Raw genomic sequence first — 14,026 nt, 5'->3', positions numbered from 1 at the left:
GCCAGATTGTACGATTTCTGTGTAATCAGTACAGTTATCGTACATAAATAAAATACAAGTACACTACAACACGACATCAGATCCATTTTTTAATCTGTCGTATGAGAATTTTTGTAACTTTAGTAAGTTCTTAATGTTCGATATACGGTTAGCATGCCATCCGATTTTTGGATTGTGTGTACGGGGCGTTATTGTGGCATTTCTATTTGGAATCTATTGCAAGGCATCTACAACATGCGTTCAAAGGAGCTGTCCATGGAAGTGAAACAGGTCATTGTAATGCCGCATACACACGATCTGACTTTTCGACGGACTAGGTGCGGCGGACTGGAATCCGTCGGACAATTTGATCGTGTGTGGGCTCCAGCAGACTTTTCTTTCCCAAAAGTCAGACGGACCTAGAAATAAAACATGTTTTAAATCTTTCCAGTCCGGTCGAAAAATCCGCTCATCTGTGTGCTAGTCTGACAGACTAAAACCGACACTAGGGCAGCTATTGGCTACTGACTATGAACTTCCTTATTCTAGTCCAGTCGTATGTCATCACGTTCGAATCCGGGAGACTTTTGGAGTGATAGTGTGTGGGCAAGTCCATTCGTTTGAAAGTCCAGCGGAACCTCAGCTGCAAAGTCCGTCGGATAGTCTGCTGGACCTAGTCCGTCAAAAAGTCAGATTGTGTGTACATGGCATAAGACTTCAAAAATGAAACCAATCCATCAGAGAAATAGCAGCAATATTAGGAGTGGACAAATCAACAGTTTGGTACATTGTGAAGAAAGAAGGGCCTGGAGAGCAACATAAAAATGTCCTGGGCGTTCACAGAAGACTACAGTGTTGGATGATCACAGGATGGTAAAGAAAAACCCATTCACAATATCCAGACAAATGAATTACACTCTCCAGGAAGTCAGCGTATCATTGGCAAGGTCTACAATGAAGAGAAGACTTCAAGAGAGCAAATACAGAGGGTTCACCACAAGCTGCAAACCATTCATAAGCCTGAAGAGTAGAAAAGCCAGATTAGACTTTGTCAAAAAACATCTAAAAAAAAAACAGGCCAGTTCTGGAAAAGTATTCTTTGGACGGATGAAACTAAGATTAATCTGTACCAGAATGACGGGAAGAAAAAAGTATAGAGAAGGCTTGTAACAGCTCATGATCCAAAGCACACAGCATCATCTGGAAAACATGGTGGAGGCAGTGTGATGGCATGGGCATGCATGGCTTCCAGTGGCACTGGGTCATTGGTGTTTATTGATGATGTGACAGAAGCAGTCGGATGAATTCTGCAGTGTTTAGATATACTGTCAGCCCAAATTCAGCCAAAGTTGATTGGACGACACTTCACAGTACAGATGGACAATGATCCAAAACACACTGCAAAAGCAACCCAGGATCTTTTGAAGGAAAATAAGTGGAATATTCTCCAATGGCCTAGTCAATCATCTGATCACAACCCAATTGAGCATGCATTTCACTTGCTATAGGCAAAACTAAAGGCAGAAAGACCCACAAAGAACGAACAACTGAAGACAGCTGCAGTTAGAGCCTGGAAAAGCATCATAATGGAGGAAACTCAGTCTTTGGTAATGTCCATGGGTTTTCAGACTTCAGGCAGTCATTGCCAGTAAAGGATTTTAGACTGTAAAAAAATGGTTGCAGTTCCTAAAATTTTTACTTGTTATTTATGCTCAACCCCTTGAATTAAAGCTGAAATTCTGCACTTCAAATTAATTTGGATTGTTTTGTTTTTATTTTATTCTGGTGGCATACAGAGCCAAAAGAATCAAAATTGTGCCTGTGTCCAAAAATATATGGACCTGACTGTATGTAATTGATAGGCCAGGGATTTAAATTATCGTTGAGTGTTTTTTTTTTTTTAAGACGGTCACCAGGCAGGTCTAGGTCAAGTGAGTGAGTCATGTAGAAAATATTGGATTTGCTCCAATCAACCTAAAATCTAGAGTAGTGGCCTAAAATTTTGAATAATATCTAAAACAGGACTCACTGCAGACTGCAGATCAGGTGGATATGTTCCTAGAGACCTTGGTTATATTACTGGTGAAATCACTAGTTCAGTAACATATTACTGCTGAGGCGCTAGTACCTGTGGGGTTGCTGACAGTGAACATTGATGCAGTGCACAATATGGCCAACACTGTGGTAGCGCTCACTGTTAGTGAACTGGTAAGATGACCAGTTAACAAATGTATGTATATGGTACCCATATATAACAGGTGCACTTCTATATGCTACATCGGTCCCATCCAGCCAGCACATAGGCTGTTTCAGCCTTACCTAGTTTGCAGCCTGTTGGTTGGATGGCTTGCATTGCTATGAGGCATGTTCTTTTAAAAAACCTTTTGTAGACTATATATAGTTATCAGAAGAAGCAGTAGGACCCTGAGGTCTGTTCATATATTTCTCTGTGCTAGAGGCTGGCTGCAGATGAGGCCAGACATGTTGTATACATGTTCAGCTCTCTATTCTGGGCAGATGTTAAGTGCTGAGCATCTTCTCCAGATGAATAAACCTGTCTCATCTAATACACAGTCAGCCCACTGAGCACTACTCAGTCTCATAGCCTGCGCATCTGCTTTTCCTGGACCTGTCCATATTAGTCTGCTTACACCCGAGTGTCACCAGCCCAGGAGGCCTTGGCATTAACATATCACATGAATGAATGTGGTACTGTGACAGGACCATTATAGAGAAAAATATTTTCATAATGGTATAAGGTTATTACCTGTAAGTATAGTATTTAGTATACAAATGCTTTTTTAAATTACATGTGCCTTTTTTTTAAGTGAAAACAGTGAAACATACAGAAAAACAATCAAACCTGACAGTGGTTCTAACCCCAAGAAAAAGTTGTTTCTTTAATTATACTTAAATTTATTTTTATCAGCTTATAGTATAACTAAAGGCAGTTTAGTTTTCAATAGAGTTGAGAAGAATTTGAACCCCTGTCAGTTTTTATTGCTGTATGTGCCCCCAATAAGGAATTTTGCCATTATCAAAATTAAAAGAAAATCCCAAAATTTGGGTTAACACTGGAGCAGTATCTAAGGGGAATTATTCCAATGAGGCACTAGTTCTGGTGACTCCCTGGAATTCCCTCACTTTGGAGAGATTTCCTCTCTCTTCCCGTTTTGGCTATAAGACAGGGAGTGAAGGGAAATGTCCTGTATAGGACACAGATGGCAAAAAAGACAGTGGTTATAACCCTCCCTTACTTCAAAATGGGGAGAAAAAAAAGTTTTGCTTTTAGTTCTGAGCATAACTGAGCTTAAAAGAGAAGTATGATTTTTTTTTTTTCACAATCTTGCTTACCTAGGTGGATGGAGCATCTGTCCCCCACCAGCGCTAACACTGAGAACCAAGGGATATAACACTGCTGATCGCTCACTTCTCTCAGCTCCTTGAGTCAGTCACTGCTCCCTGCTCTGCCCCCCTCGTTTACTGGAGCACTGGGCTGTGGGGAGTCGGGAGCGGCCGGCTCAGGCTCTCAGCAGCTTGGTGAGAGGCTGAGCTGGTTGCCAGTCCAGGCAATGTGGGTGGATCCCAACTTCATTGTCGTGATCTTTCCTGAGCCTGGATCAAATCTGTGATGCCAGCCAACAGTGGGCTTCAGACAGATGTCTGCTGAAAACGGGTCATTGGAGTGCAGAACAAACTGTACTCCTGTGATTCATTGGATCCTTTAAAGTAGAACTAATGGCAAACCATATGTTACATTTTAAAAAGCTTAAGGGAAGATTATAACCCCAGATTTTTTTTACAGAGATTTCCCTTCACTTCCTGCCCCAAAACAGGAAGTGTGAGGAAATCCTTGGTTGTTACCAGATTTAGTGGAAGATTTTCCTTTTCTTCTGGTGACAACCCAACATTTTAGGATTTTCTTTTACATCCAAACTTGGTGATAATGTCAGATGTAGAGCGGGAATCTTTCTAAAGGGGACGCCGACAGCATTAAAAACCTGTCAAGTGATTGATTCCATCTTCACTTTATCCAAAACTAAAAGAACAAAGTTTTGCCCTTAGTTATATGTTCAATTTTATTATTTGTTCTCCGTAGTTACATGAGCTTCACATATTTTACACTGAAAATGACCATTTTGTATTGCACATGTGTGGAGCTGTCCTATTCATTGCCATGGGAATACTGTACTCCAAGCAACCATTTATGAAGCAATTTTTGATATATTAGCACTGTATGTGAATACATATTATCTTTCCAGCACTTTATTTTTAAGTCTCCATAAGTTCAATGAAGATTGCAATTTTATGCACATTTTATATTTAATTAATTGAATTTTTTGAATTTATTTAATTGTACTTGGTTTTACACAATATGCATAAGAGCACTTTATGTGACTAGGATTGGACTTGTTTTTGCACATTATGCATGAGAGCACTTTATATGACTAGGGTCATATGAAGGATTTAGTTAAACCCCTTGGAAGGTACATTTATAATAATTTTGGACCACTATTGATTTTAGCGCACTAATATTTTATATATTATATAGTACGTATTGAGGGATCAATTTTTTGGTGCAGCCTTTTTCAGCACAGTAACTGGTGTGGTTTAGGGTCAACAATACCAATATTGGATACATATCAGTGCTTGAGTAAATCTTTAATATAATGGTACAGCTGTACTTCAAAATGTACTGGTTGTCAATGCTATTGACAGACTGGAGCATACTGTAGATGTGATTTAGTTGAATTTTCCCATTGTACATACTTACAGTTTCAAGTTCAGGAAACTTGAAATGTCCTACTTGCAGTTGGTCTGCACCACAATTGCAAGGGTTGATTACACGTTTAGGTCTAGGGGGCATAGAAAAGAAGATTCACTTACCCAATCCTCCTATCTGCTAGATCAGTCTATGCAGCGTCTTCTCCCCCATGCTCCAATACGCTAAGGTCAAGACCTCATTAAGACCAATGTAGTGTCCATAGCCAAGGCATGGGGGTCTGCCAGGGGGAGCAGAGGATCTGGTATAAAAAATGTTTTTACTCTCCCCTAGACCTAAACAAACAGCTAACCTCACTGCAAGGAGTCATTTTAAGATTTTCCTGAGTCGGGCTTTAAGAGACATTGTGGACTGTTTTAGAGAATAATACAGTGGGTATAGAAAAGAATCCCCCCCCCCCCCCCTTTAAAAAATATATATTTTGTTGCTTTGCAGCTTGAAATTAAGACAGATTCAGTTTTTGTTTTATCCAGCTCTATTTACTCAGTGTAACTTATAACATCCAAGTGGAAGATATAACCCCAACATGTCAGAAGAAAAAAAATCAAAAACGCAATCACTGAATTGGAAAAAGGATCACGCCCTACTAAAAATGACTTGTAAACTTAATCAGGTGTAGATAATGACCTCGATGGCACACAAAGCCATTTAGCTTTCAAATGTGATCAGCTGTGGTCATTTTGATTAGCTCAGCATTTAACCACTTGCTTACTGGGCACTTAAACCCCCCTCAGTCCCAGACCAATTTTCAGCTTTCAGCGCTGATGCACTTTGAGTGACAATTGCGCGGCCATACAACACTGTACCCAAATGAAATTTTTATCATTTTTTTCCCACAAATAGAGCTTTCTTTTGGTGGTATTTAGTTACAGCTCGGAGTTTTATTTTTTGCTAAACAAACAAAAAAAGATGCAAAAAAAAAAAAAAAAAAAAATCATGTTTTAATAGTTTGTTATAAAATTTTGCAAACGGGTCATTTTTCTCCTTCATTGAAGTGCGCTGATTAGGCGGCACTGATAGGCTGCATTGGTGGGTACTGATGGGCTGCATTGGTGGGCACTGATGGGCTGCATTGGTGGGCACTGATAGGCTGCACTGGTGGGCACTGATAGGCATAGTTAAGGCGGCACTAATAGGCACAGATAAGGCGGCACCGATGGGCACAGATAAGGCGGCACTGATGGGCAAAGATGGGCACAGATAAGATGGCACGGATGGGTGGCACGGATAAGTGGCACGGATGGGTGGCACGGATGGGCACTGATAGGTACCACAGATAGATGGGACTGATGGGCACTGATAGGTGGCACTGATAGGTGGCTCTGATAGGTGGCACTGCTGGGCACTGATGGGCGGCACTGCTGGGCACTGATGGGCGGCACTGCTGGGCACTGATGGGCGGCACTGGGGTGCAGCACCTGAGGCAGATTTTGGGTGGCACTGTGGGTGGCACTGCTGGGTGGCACTGTGGGTGGCACTGTGGGCACTGCTGGGTGGCACTGTGGGCACTATGGGCACTGCTGGGTGGCACTGACAGGGGGGCACTTACTTTATTTCAGGATGGCACTGCGGGTGGCAGGTGGGCACTGGCAGGGGGCAGGTGTCCTTTTAAATTGCTGGCCGTGATCGGGACTGATGTCCCGAACACGGCCGCCGGCGATCGGCTTTTTTTTTTTCTCCTCGCGCTGGAATACTAGCCGATTACCGGCTCCGTTTTATCACATGATCAGCTGTCATTGGCTGACAGCTGATCACGTGATAAGGGGTCGGGATCGACCCCTTACACGGATCGGTGATCAGGCGAGTCTCACGGACTCGCCGATCACAGAGCGCGCCGCGCGCGCCCCTCAGGGGGCGCGCAGGCCGCTCGTAACCGGGACTACGTCAATAGACGTAGTCCCGAAAATGTGGGTCCGCGCTATTGCCGTCATTTTGCAATAGCGCGGATCCCAAGTGGTTAAAGAGCTTTCCTGGAGCATTTCAGTCCCTGATAGTGCAAATGAAGCAAGCAATCAACTATGGGTGACAAGGCACTCTCACTGAGATAAAGCTGTGGACGGGCACAAGTTAGGAGATGGATACAATTTTTTTTTTTTAAAGACTTTATCAATACCAGAAGCACATTCAAGTCTATTATTGAGAGGTGGAAGGTATTTGGTTAAAAGCCGACCCTCCCTGGATAAGGACATTGCTCCAAACTGGATAAAACATCTATCCATGATCATCTGTCACATCTGTCCGTGATTATCAGTAATCTGTCAACATGGCTAAAAAATTATTCAGCAGCAGCGAGGAGGCTTTCCATATGCTCCAGAGTATGTCAGATGAGAGTAGCAGGGAAATCTCTCCGTCAGCCTTAGATAGCGAGAATGAGCCAGTAGAAAGCAGTGGATCTGAAATGGAAACCAAATAGAACAGAATCCTAACAAAGAGGCTCAGGTGCCTTCAAAAAATGTAATAGGTAGTCTGAAAAAGAAATGTGTCGTTTTATGCCTTTAGAACGCCTGACGGTGCTACTTGGATGTTGGCCCTCTGTATGTGGCCAGGCTGTAGAAAAGTCTTACATGTGGTATCACCATACTCTGGAGTAGCAAAATGTATTTTGTGGTATAATTTTTGCTATGTACATGCTATGTTTTAGAAATCTCTTATGATTTGACAACTTTGTGTAAATCATGTTTTTTAATTTTCTTTCCACATTTTCCATAAACTTGTGGAAAAAATCACACGTTCAAAAGACTCATTATGCCTCATAGAATATAGATTGGGGTGTTTTCTTTCCAAAATAGGGTCGTTTTGTGGGTAATTCCATTGTCTTGGTGCTCCAGGGCCTTAAAAAATGTGATAGGTCGACAGTAATTTAAATGTGTAATTTATGCCTTTAGAATACCTGATGGTGCTCCCTGCATGTTGGGCCTCTGTATGTGGCCAGGCTGTGGTAAAGTCTCACACATGTGGTATCCCCATATTAAAGAGGAGTAGCAGAATATATTTTGGGGTGTAATTTTTGCTATGTGTTAGAAATATCTTATAAATTGACAACTTGTGTAAAAAAAAAAAAAAATAATAAGTTTTCATTTTCTTTACACATTTTCCAAAAACTTGTGGAAAAAAATCATGTTCAAAAGACTCATTATGCCTCATAAAATATACATTGGAGTATTTGCTTTTTCAAAATGGGGTCGTTTTGTGGGCAATTCTGCTGTCTTGGTGCTCCAGGGCCTTCAAAAATGTGATAGGTAGTCGGGAAACTAAATGTGTAATTTATGCTCCTAGAACACCTGATGGTGCTCCCTGCATATTGAGCCTCTGTGGACAGGCTGTGGAAAAGTACTCAGGAGGAGTAGCAGAATATATTTTTGGGTGTAATTGCAAGTTTACCTATGCAATGTGGGAGAAATAACTTATTAATATGACAATTTTGTGGAAGGAAAAAAAATCTTAATTTTCCAAACAATTGTGGGCCAAAAATTGCAACTTCAAAAAAATCACTATGCCTCTTACTAAATACTTTGGACTGTCATCTTTACAAAAAGGGGTCATTTGGGGGGTATTTGTATTGTTCTGACATTTTAGAAATTAGAAGGTAGAAGATAGGTCATCAGTACATCAGGATTGATCAATTTACAGTGATCTGTAGCATAGCCACTATAACTTTCACAAAACCAATTATTATACACTTATTAGCATTTTATTTTACCAAAGACGTGGTAGAATACATTCTGTCCTAAATCTATGAAGAAATTTGATTTTATTGGATTCCTTTTAAAACAAAGTAGAAAATATTGTATTTTTTTCAAAATGTTTGCTCTTTTTTTGCTTATATCGCAAAAAAATTAAAAACCCAGTGGTGAATAGATACCACCAAAAGAAAGCCCTATTTTTGTGAACAAAGTAATAAAAATATAATTTGGGTACAATGTAGCATGACTGAGTAATTGTCATTCAAAGTGCAAGAGCGCAGAAAGCTGAAAATTGGTCTGGGAAGGAAGGTGGTGAAAGTGCCCAGTATTGAGGTGGTTAATAGTCTCTACATGTTGTTTTTTCCAAAGAATGGGTTCCCTTAAAAGCAAGAACCCCACATAAATTTATGTTTTTTAGTTTGGGTGGTACAACTCAAGGTTCGTTCAGCTGAACCGTGTTTTCTGTTTTTTAGACCCTTCTCCTAACCCGCATCTCTCCAATAGCTGTTGTCTGGCTTTTTAGCTAAGCTACCATTGTCACAGCCAAAGTGAATTCTCTTTACATTCCTATTGAGAATTCACTGTATCAGCCTTTCTCAACCTCTTTAACACAGAGAAGCCCTTGAAATCCTTTACAGTCTCGGGAAACACCTGCTAAAATTACTGCTCATGATATATAATTGTGAATACGCCTTAGGCCCCTTTCACACTAACGTCCCGTTCAGGCCCGCCTGTCAGTTTTTCAGGCGGACCTGAACGGGTGCTCCATAGAGCTCTATGGAGCGTCGGATGTCAGCGGTGACATGTCCGCTGACATCCGACCCGCTCCGATCCGAAAAAGTGTGACGGAGGAAAAAGCTATTTTTCCATCCGTCTGCGGATCGGATCGGATGACGACGGGCACTGCGGTCCGTCGTCATCCGATCTCCCATAGGGGAGAGCGGCGCTGTGACAGGTCCGTCCCTGCACAGTGTGCGGAGACAGACCTGTCATCTCCCTGCTCAGCGGGGATCGGCGGAGTGATCCCCGCTGAGCAAACGGACATCCACGGGGCGGATCAGAACTGATCCGCCCCGTGTGAAAGGACCCTTACTCTTGTGGTCATTAGGAAGAATTACTGATTTACAGATGGCTAAAAAGATCAACAGTATCAGTAGGAACTTATCTGAGAGGCAGAAATTGCTCATTTCTCAAGGAAACCCCTAGCAACCTCTGGAGGAACCCTGGTTGAGAAACTCTATATTCGATTATAGTAACCTAAGGGTTTAGCTCATAATCTTCATGCTTCACCTGCAAAACTTTTTTCACTTTTGAATGGAGCTCTGTTTTTCAAACAGTGAAGTGCACATACAGATCAGGGAATGTCAGTTTTCCTTCACAGTTCAAAGCCGTTATTGATGTAGTAAGACATTCTGTATTATTGATATGGTGGGGGCTAGAGTTTTTTTTCTAATCAGTACAGTGTGGAACATCTTGGCATACCTACCATAATGTATAGTAATAATACATTATTCCTGTTAGATGTCTGATAGTGATACCTGCTGTGTCTTGTAGGAGGCAGAGAACACACTGAGGCTGATGCAGAACAAGCTGAGAGAAGAGGAGAACAGACAGCACAAGGCCGCAAGTAAGTGTGCGTGTCCACAGAGGAAGAAGAAAAATTAAAGTTTCACTTATGATTCAGGGTTCCCATAATAAAACGAAAGTTTTATTTAGTAGTAGTATAACGTGTTCAACAGGAGTTTTTTTTTTTAAAATACATCAGTCTTGTTGCACCTAATACCAGAACCAGGATGATCCCTTCACTACATGAAGAGAAGAACAGAAGAGAGGGTGTGACAACCTCATTCATTAAAAACAAATTTAAATGAAAAAATTGATTTATCTTTGTTACTTTTTTAAGTTGTAAATCTCAGGCATGAAATATGAACAAAGCATATTCCTCTGTAGTGTATACGTGTCTGAATTAGGAGCACTATGTGTAATTTCTGTCTGCTGCTTCATTCCTCTATCTGCATGAATCACTTCTGACAAGTTTTCCTGACACCAAAAGCAAAATGGTGACGGAAGGGAGCTCCAGCTGATTGACAGCCTCAGCTGTTCCTGTGTGCTGTATGAAGGGAGAGTGTCTCTTCCCTCCAATCAGCTCTCAGGGCTCTCCTTACTGAGCTGTGCAGAGTGTAACTTCAGTTCTCCGTCCCCTTTTTTCGCAAAAGCTCAAACAAGCTTTATAAATTCTGGACTTTGAAAAGATGTAGAGAAGACGGCAGATAAACAGGTACAACTTTTATGTAGGAGGACTTATTTTATCTGTGTATGTCTTGAAGCCAGTCACTTCATTGGGTATAAGTAAGAGTTTAAAGTCACTTTAATATGATTTTCTCACACCCTTTCTATTGTTTCTTCTCTTTGTGTGTGTATGGGCACACCAATTTTGAACTATCCCATGTACTGGTAGATTTTCAAATTAAAATTCTCTGTACATCTGACAACTTAATGAATGTCTTTTGAAAGTACTTAAAAATTTGGTTTTCTTTTAGCATTCCATCTTGGAGTGAATAAGCTGAAAGAAAACCACACTCACTGTTATTCATTAGTTTGATAAAAATTTCCATTCCGCTGCTTCTAATTTTCTCAGTGCTAGGATTAAAAATGAATGTTGAGTTGACCCCGCTAACAATTAGGCCGCGTACACACGGGCGGACTGTTCGCCCAACCTTGTCCGCTGAACAGTGTTTGGGCGGACAGTCCGCTCGTGTGTGGGCTTTCAGCGGACAGTTTCAGCGGACAGTTGGACGGACAAAGTCTTTCGGAAATTCCGAAAAACTGTCCGCTGAAACCGTGTTTGAGCGAACAGTCCGCCCGTGTGTGGGCCTGTCCGCTGTACTTTCGAAATGAGCGGACTGTTCCCGCTCGGAAAGTCCGCCCATTTCGAGCGCGTGTACAGGTAGGCGGGGCCCGCGAAGGAGACGTCGCGGGCTCCGCCGCCTGGAATGGGCTTAAAGGGGAACCCCAACGCCGAAAAAAATCGGCGTGGGGGTTCCCCCAAAGTCCACACCAGACCCTTGTCCGAGCACGCTACCCGGCCGGCCAGGAAAGGGGGGCGAGCGAGCGCGCCCCCCCTCCTGAGCCGTACCAGGCCGCGTGCCCTCAACATGGGGGGGTGCCTTGGGGAAGGGGGGGCCGCGCGGCCCCCCCACCCAAAAGCACCTTGTCCCCATGTTGATGAGGACAAGGGCCTCTTCCCGACAACCCTGGCCGTTGGTTGTCGGGGTCTGCGGGCGGGGGGCTTATCGGAATCCGGAAGCCCCCTTTAAGAAGGGGGCCCCCGGATACCGGCCCCCCACCCTATGTGAATGAGTATGGGGTACAATGTACCCCTACCCATTCACCTGTGAAATAAAGTACAAAAAAAAACACAACACAGGGAAAAAATATTTTATTGCACAGCTCCGGGGGTCTTCCGTCTTCGGGGGTCTTCTCGCCGGACTCCTCCGCTATCTGTGTGTAGCTCTTTTACTAGCGGAGGAGTCCGGCTTTCTTCCTCCCCGCCGCCGGCCTCTTCTCCCGACTTCGGGGGTCTTGTCCCCCTCTTCGGTTCTTCTGCCGGGCCACCGCGCCTTCTTGTAGCTCTTTTGCAGGCGGTGGCCCGGTCTTCTGTCGCCGCTGCCTTCCGTTCTTCTGTCGCCGCCTTCGGTTCTTCTGCCGGGCCACCGCGCCTTCTTGTAGCTCTTTTACAGGCGGTGGCCCGGTCTTCTGTCGCCGCTGTCGTCGCCGCCGCCGCCGCCTTCCGTTCTTGTTCTTCTTCTTGTTCTTCTTCCCCAGGAGATGTTGACTCGACGAGCTCTCCGGCCGGAATGCCAGAGCCGCGCTGTGCGGTCACTTATATAGTGACAATGGGGCGGTGTCACATGGTATATGTCACATGGGTTGGTCACATGGTGACCCCGCCCCCTTACGATGTCATAGTCCCCATGTGACATCAACCCATGTGACCAACCCATGTGACATATACCATGTGACCCCGCCCCATTGTCACTATATAAGTGACCGCACAGCGCGGCTCTGGCATTCCGGCCGGAGAGCTCGTCGAGTCAACATCTCCTGGGGAAGAAGAAGAAGAACAAGAAGAAGAACAAGAACGGAAGGCGGCGGCGGCGGCGACAACAGCGGCGACAGAAGACCGGGCCACCGCCTGTAAAAGAGCTACAAGAAGGCGCGGTGGCCCGGCAGAAGAACCGAAGGTGGCGACAGAAGAACGGAAGGCAGCGGCGACAGAAGACCGGGCCACCGCCTGTAAAAGAGCTACAAGAAGGCGCGGTGGCCCGGCAGAAGAACCGAAGGCGGCGACAGAAGAACGGAAGGCAGCGGCGACAGAAGACCGGGCCACCGCCTGCAAAAGAGCTACAAGAAGGCGTGGTGGCCCGGCAGAAGAACCGAAGAGGGGGACAAGACCCCCGAAGTCGGGAGAAGAGGCCGGCGGCGGGGAGGAAGAAAGCCGGACTCCTCCGCTAGTAAAAGAGCTACACACAGATAGCGGAGGAGTCCGGCGAGAAGACCCCCGAAGACGGAAGACCCCCGGAGCTGTGCAATAAAATATTTTTTCCCTGTGTTGTGTTTTTTTTTGTACTTTATTTCACAGGTGAATGGGTAGGGGTACATTGTACCCCATACTCATTCACATAGGGTGGGGGGCCGGTATCCGGGGGCCCCCTTCTTAAAGGGGGCTCCCGGATTCCGATAAGCCCCCCGCCCGCAGACCCCGACAACCAACGGCCAGGGTTGTCGGGAAGAGGCCCTTGTCCTCATCAACATGGGGACAAGGTGCTTTGGGGTGGGGGGGCCGCGCGGCCCCCCCTTCCCCAAGGCACCCCCCCATGTTGAGGGCACGCGGCCTGGTACGGCTCAGGAGGGGGGGCGCGCTCGCTCGCCCCCCTTTCCTGGCCGGCCGGGTAGCGTGCTCGGACAAGGGTCTGGTGTGGACTTTGGGGGAACCCCCACGCCGATTTTTTTCGGCGTTGGGGTTCCCCTTTAAGCCCATTCCAGGCGGCGGAGCCCGCGAGGTCTCCTTCGCGGGCCCCACCTACCTGTACACGCGCTCGAAATGGGCGGATTTGCCTCCGCCTTACGTGGGCGAGTCCGTTCATTTCAAATTTTGAGCGGACTGTTTGCCGAAACTGTTTGACGAAGAAGGTTGGGCAAACAGTCCGCGCGTGTGTACGCGGCCTTAGAAAATTGGTCAAGTGTTCTTAAAACAAAAATTCAGAAAAAATTTCTAATAGTGTATGGTCAAATTTAGAGGTGCAGACCGAGGAATGGCAGCGGGAAAGATTTCAGGAAATGGGAGGAACCTTTGTCCAGTTTTGTTTAGTTTTAGATCACCTGTTGGGAAATTTCAACTTATTTCTTGTCTCAGTTGGTGATTGAGACAGGAAGTAAAGAGAAATTTAAGAACATTTCAGTAGTAAGTGCATGATTTTAGTAAACTGGAGAAGACTAGGACCTGTATCTGCTTTTTATTGCTGAATATATTCCCGTTGGAGATTTCCACTCACTTTCTGTTCCGGTGACCGTGTACTCT

At 44.6% G+C, this 14,026-nt stretch overlaps 1 protein-coding gene across 3 annotated transcripts in view; it reads left to right on the top strand.

The window, feature by feature from the left end:
- Positions 1-14,026, top strand: part of CLUAP1 (clusterin associated protein 1) — a 228,223-nt gene that overhangs the window by 194,632 nt on the left and 19,565 nt on the right. For 2 of the 3 annotated variants that reach the window (XM_077449275.1, XM_077449273.1), the window contains exon 9: positions 10,000-10,078. In XM_077449275.1, coding sequence (XP_077305401.1) covers positions 10,000-10,078 — 79 coding nt within the window. The remainder of the gene's footprint in view (positions 1-9,999; positions 10,079-14,026) is intronic. The other variant, XM_077449276.1, reaches the window with a different exon arrangement.

Source organism: Lithobates pipiens, unplaced genomic scaffold (assembly GCF_037356315.1).
Source record: "Lithobates pipiens isolate NorthernLeopardFrog02 unplaced genomic scaffold, aLitPip1_a1.2 Scaffold_22, whole genome shotgun sequence".
In the NCBI taxonomy this organism is placed as follows: Eukaryota; Metazoa; Chordata; class Amphibia; order Anura; family Ranidae; genus Lithobates; species Lithobates pipiens.
Note: the sequence above shows the minus strand (reverse complement) of the source record. Positions and strands in the feature narration are given on the sequence as shown.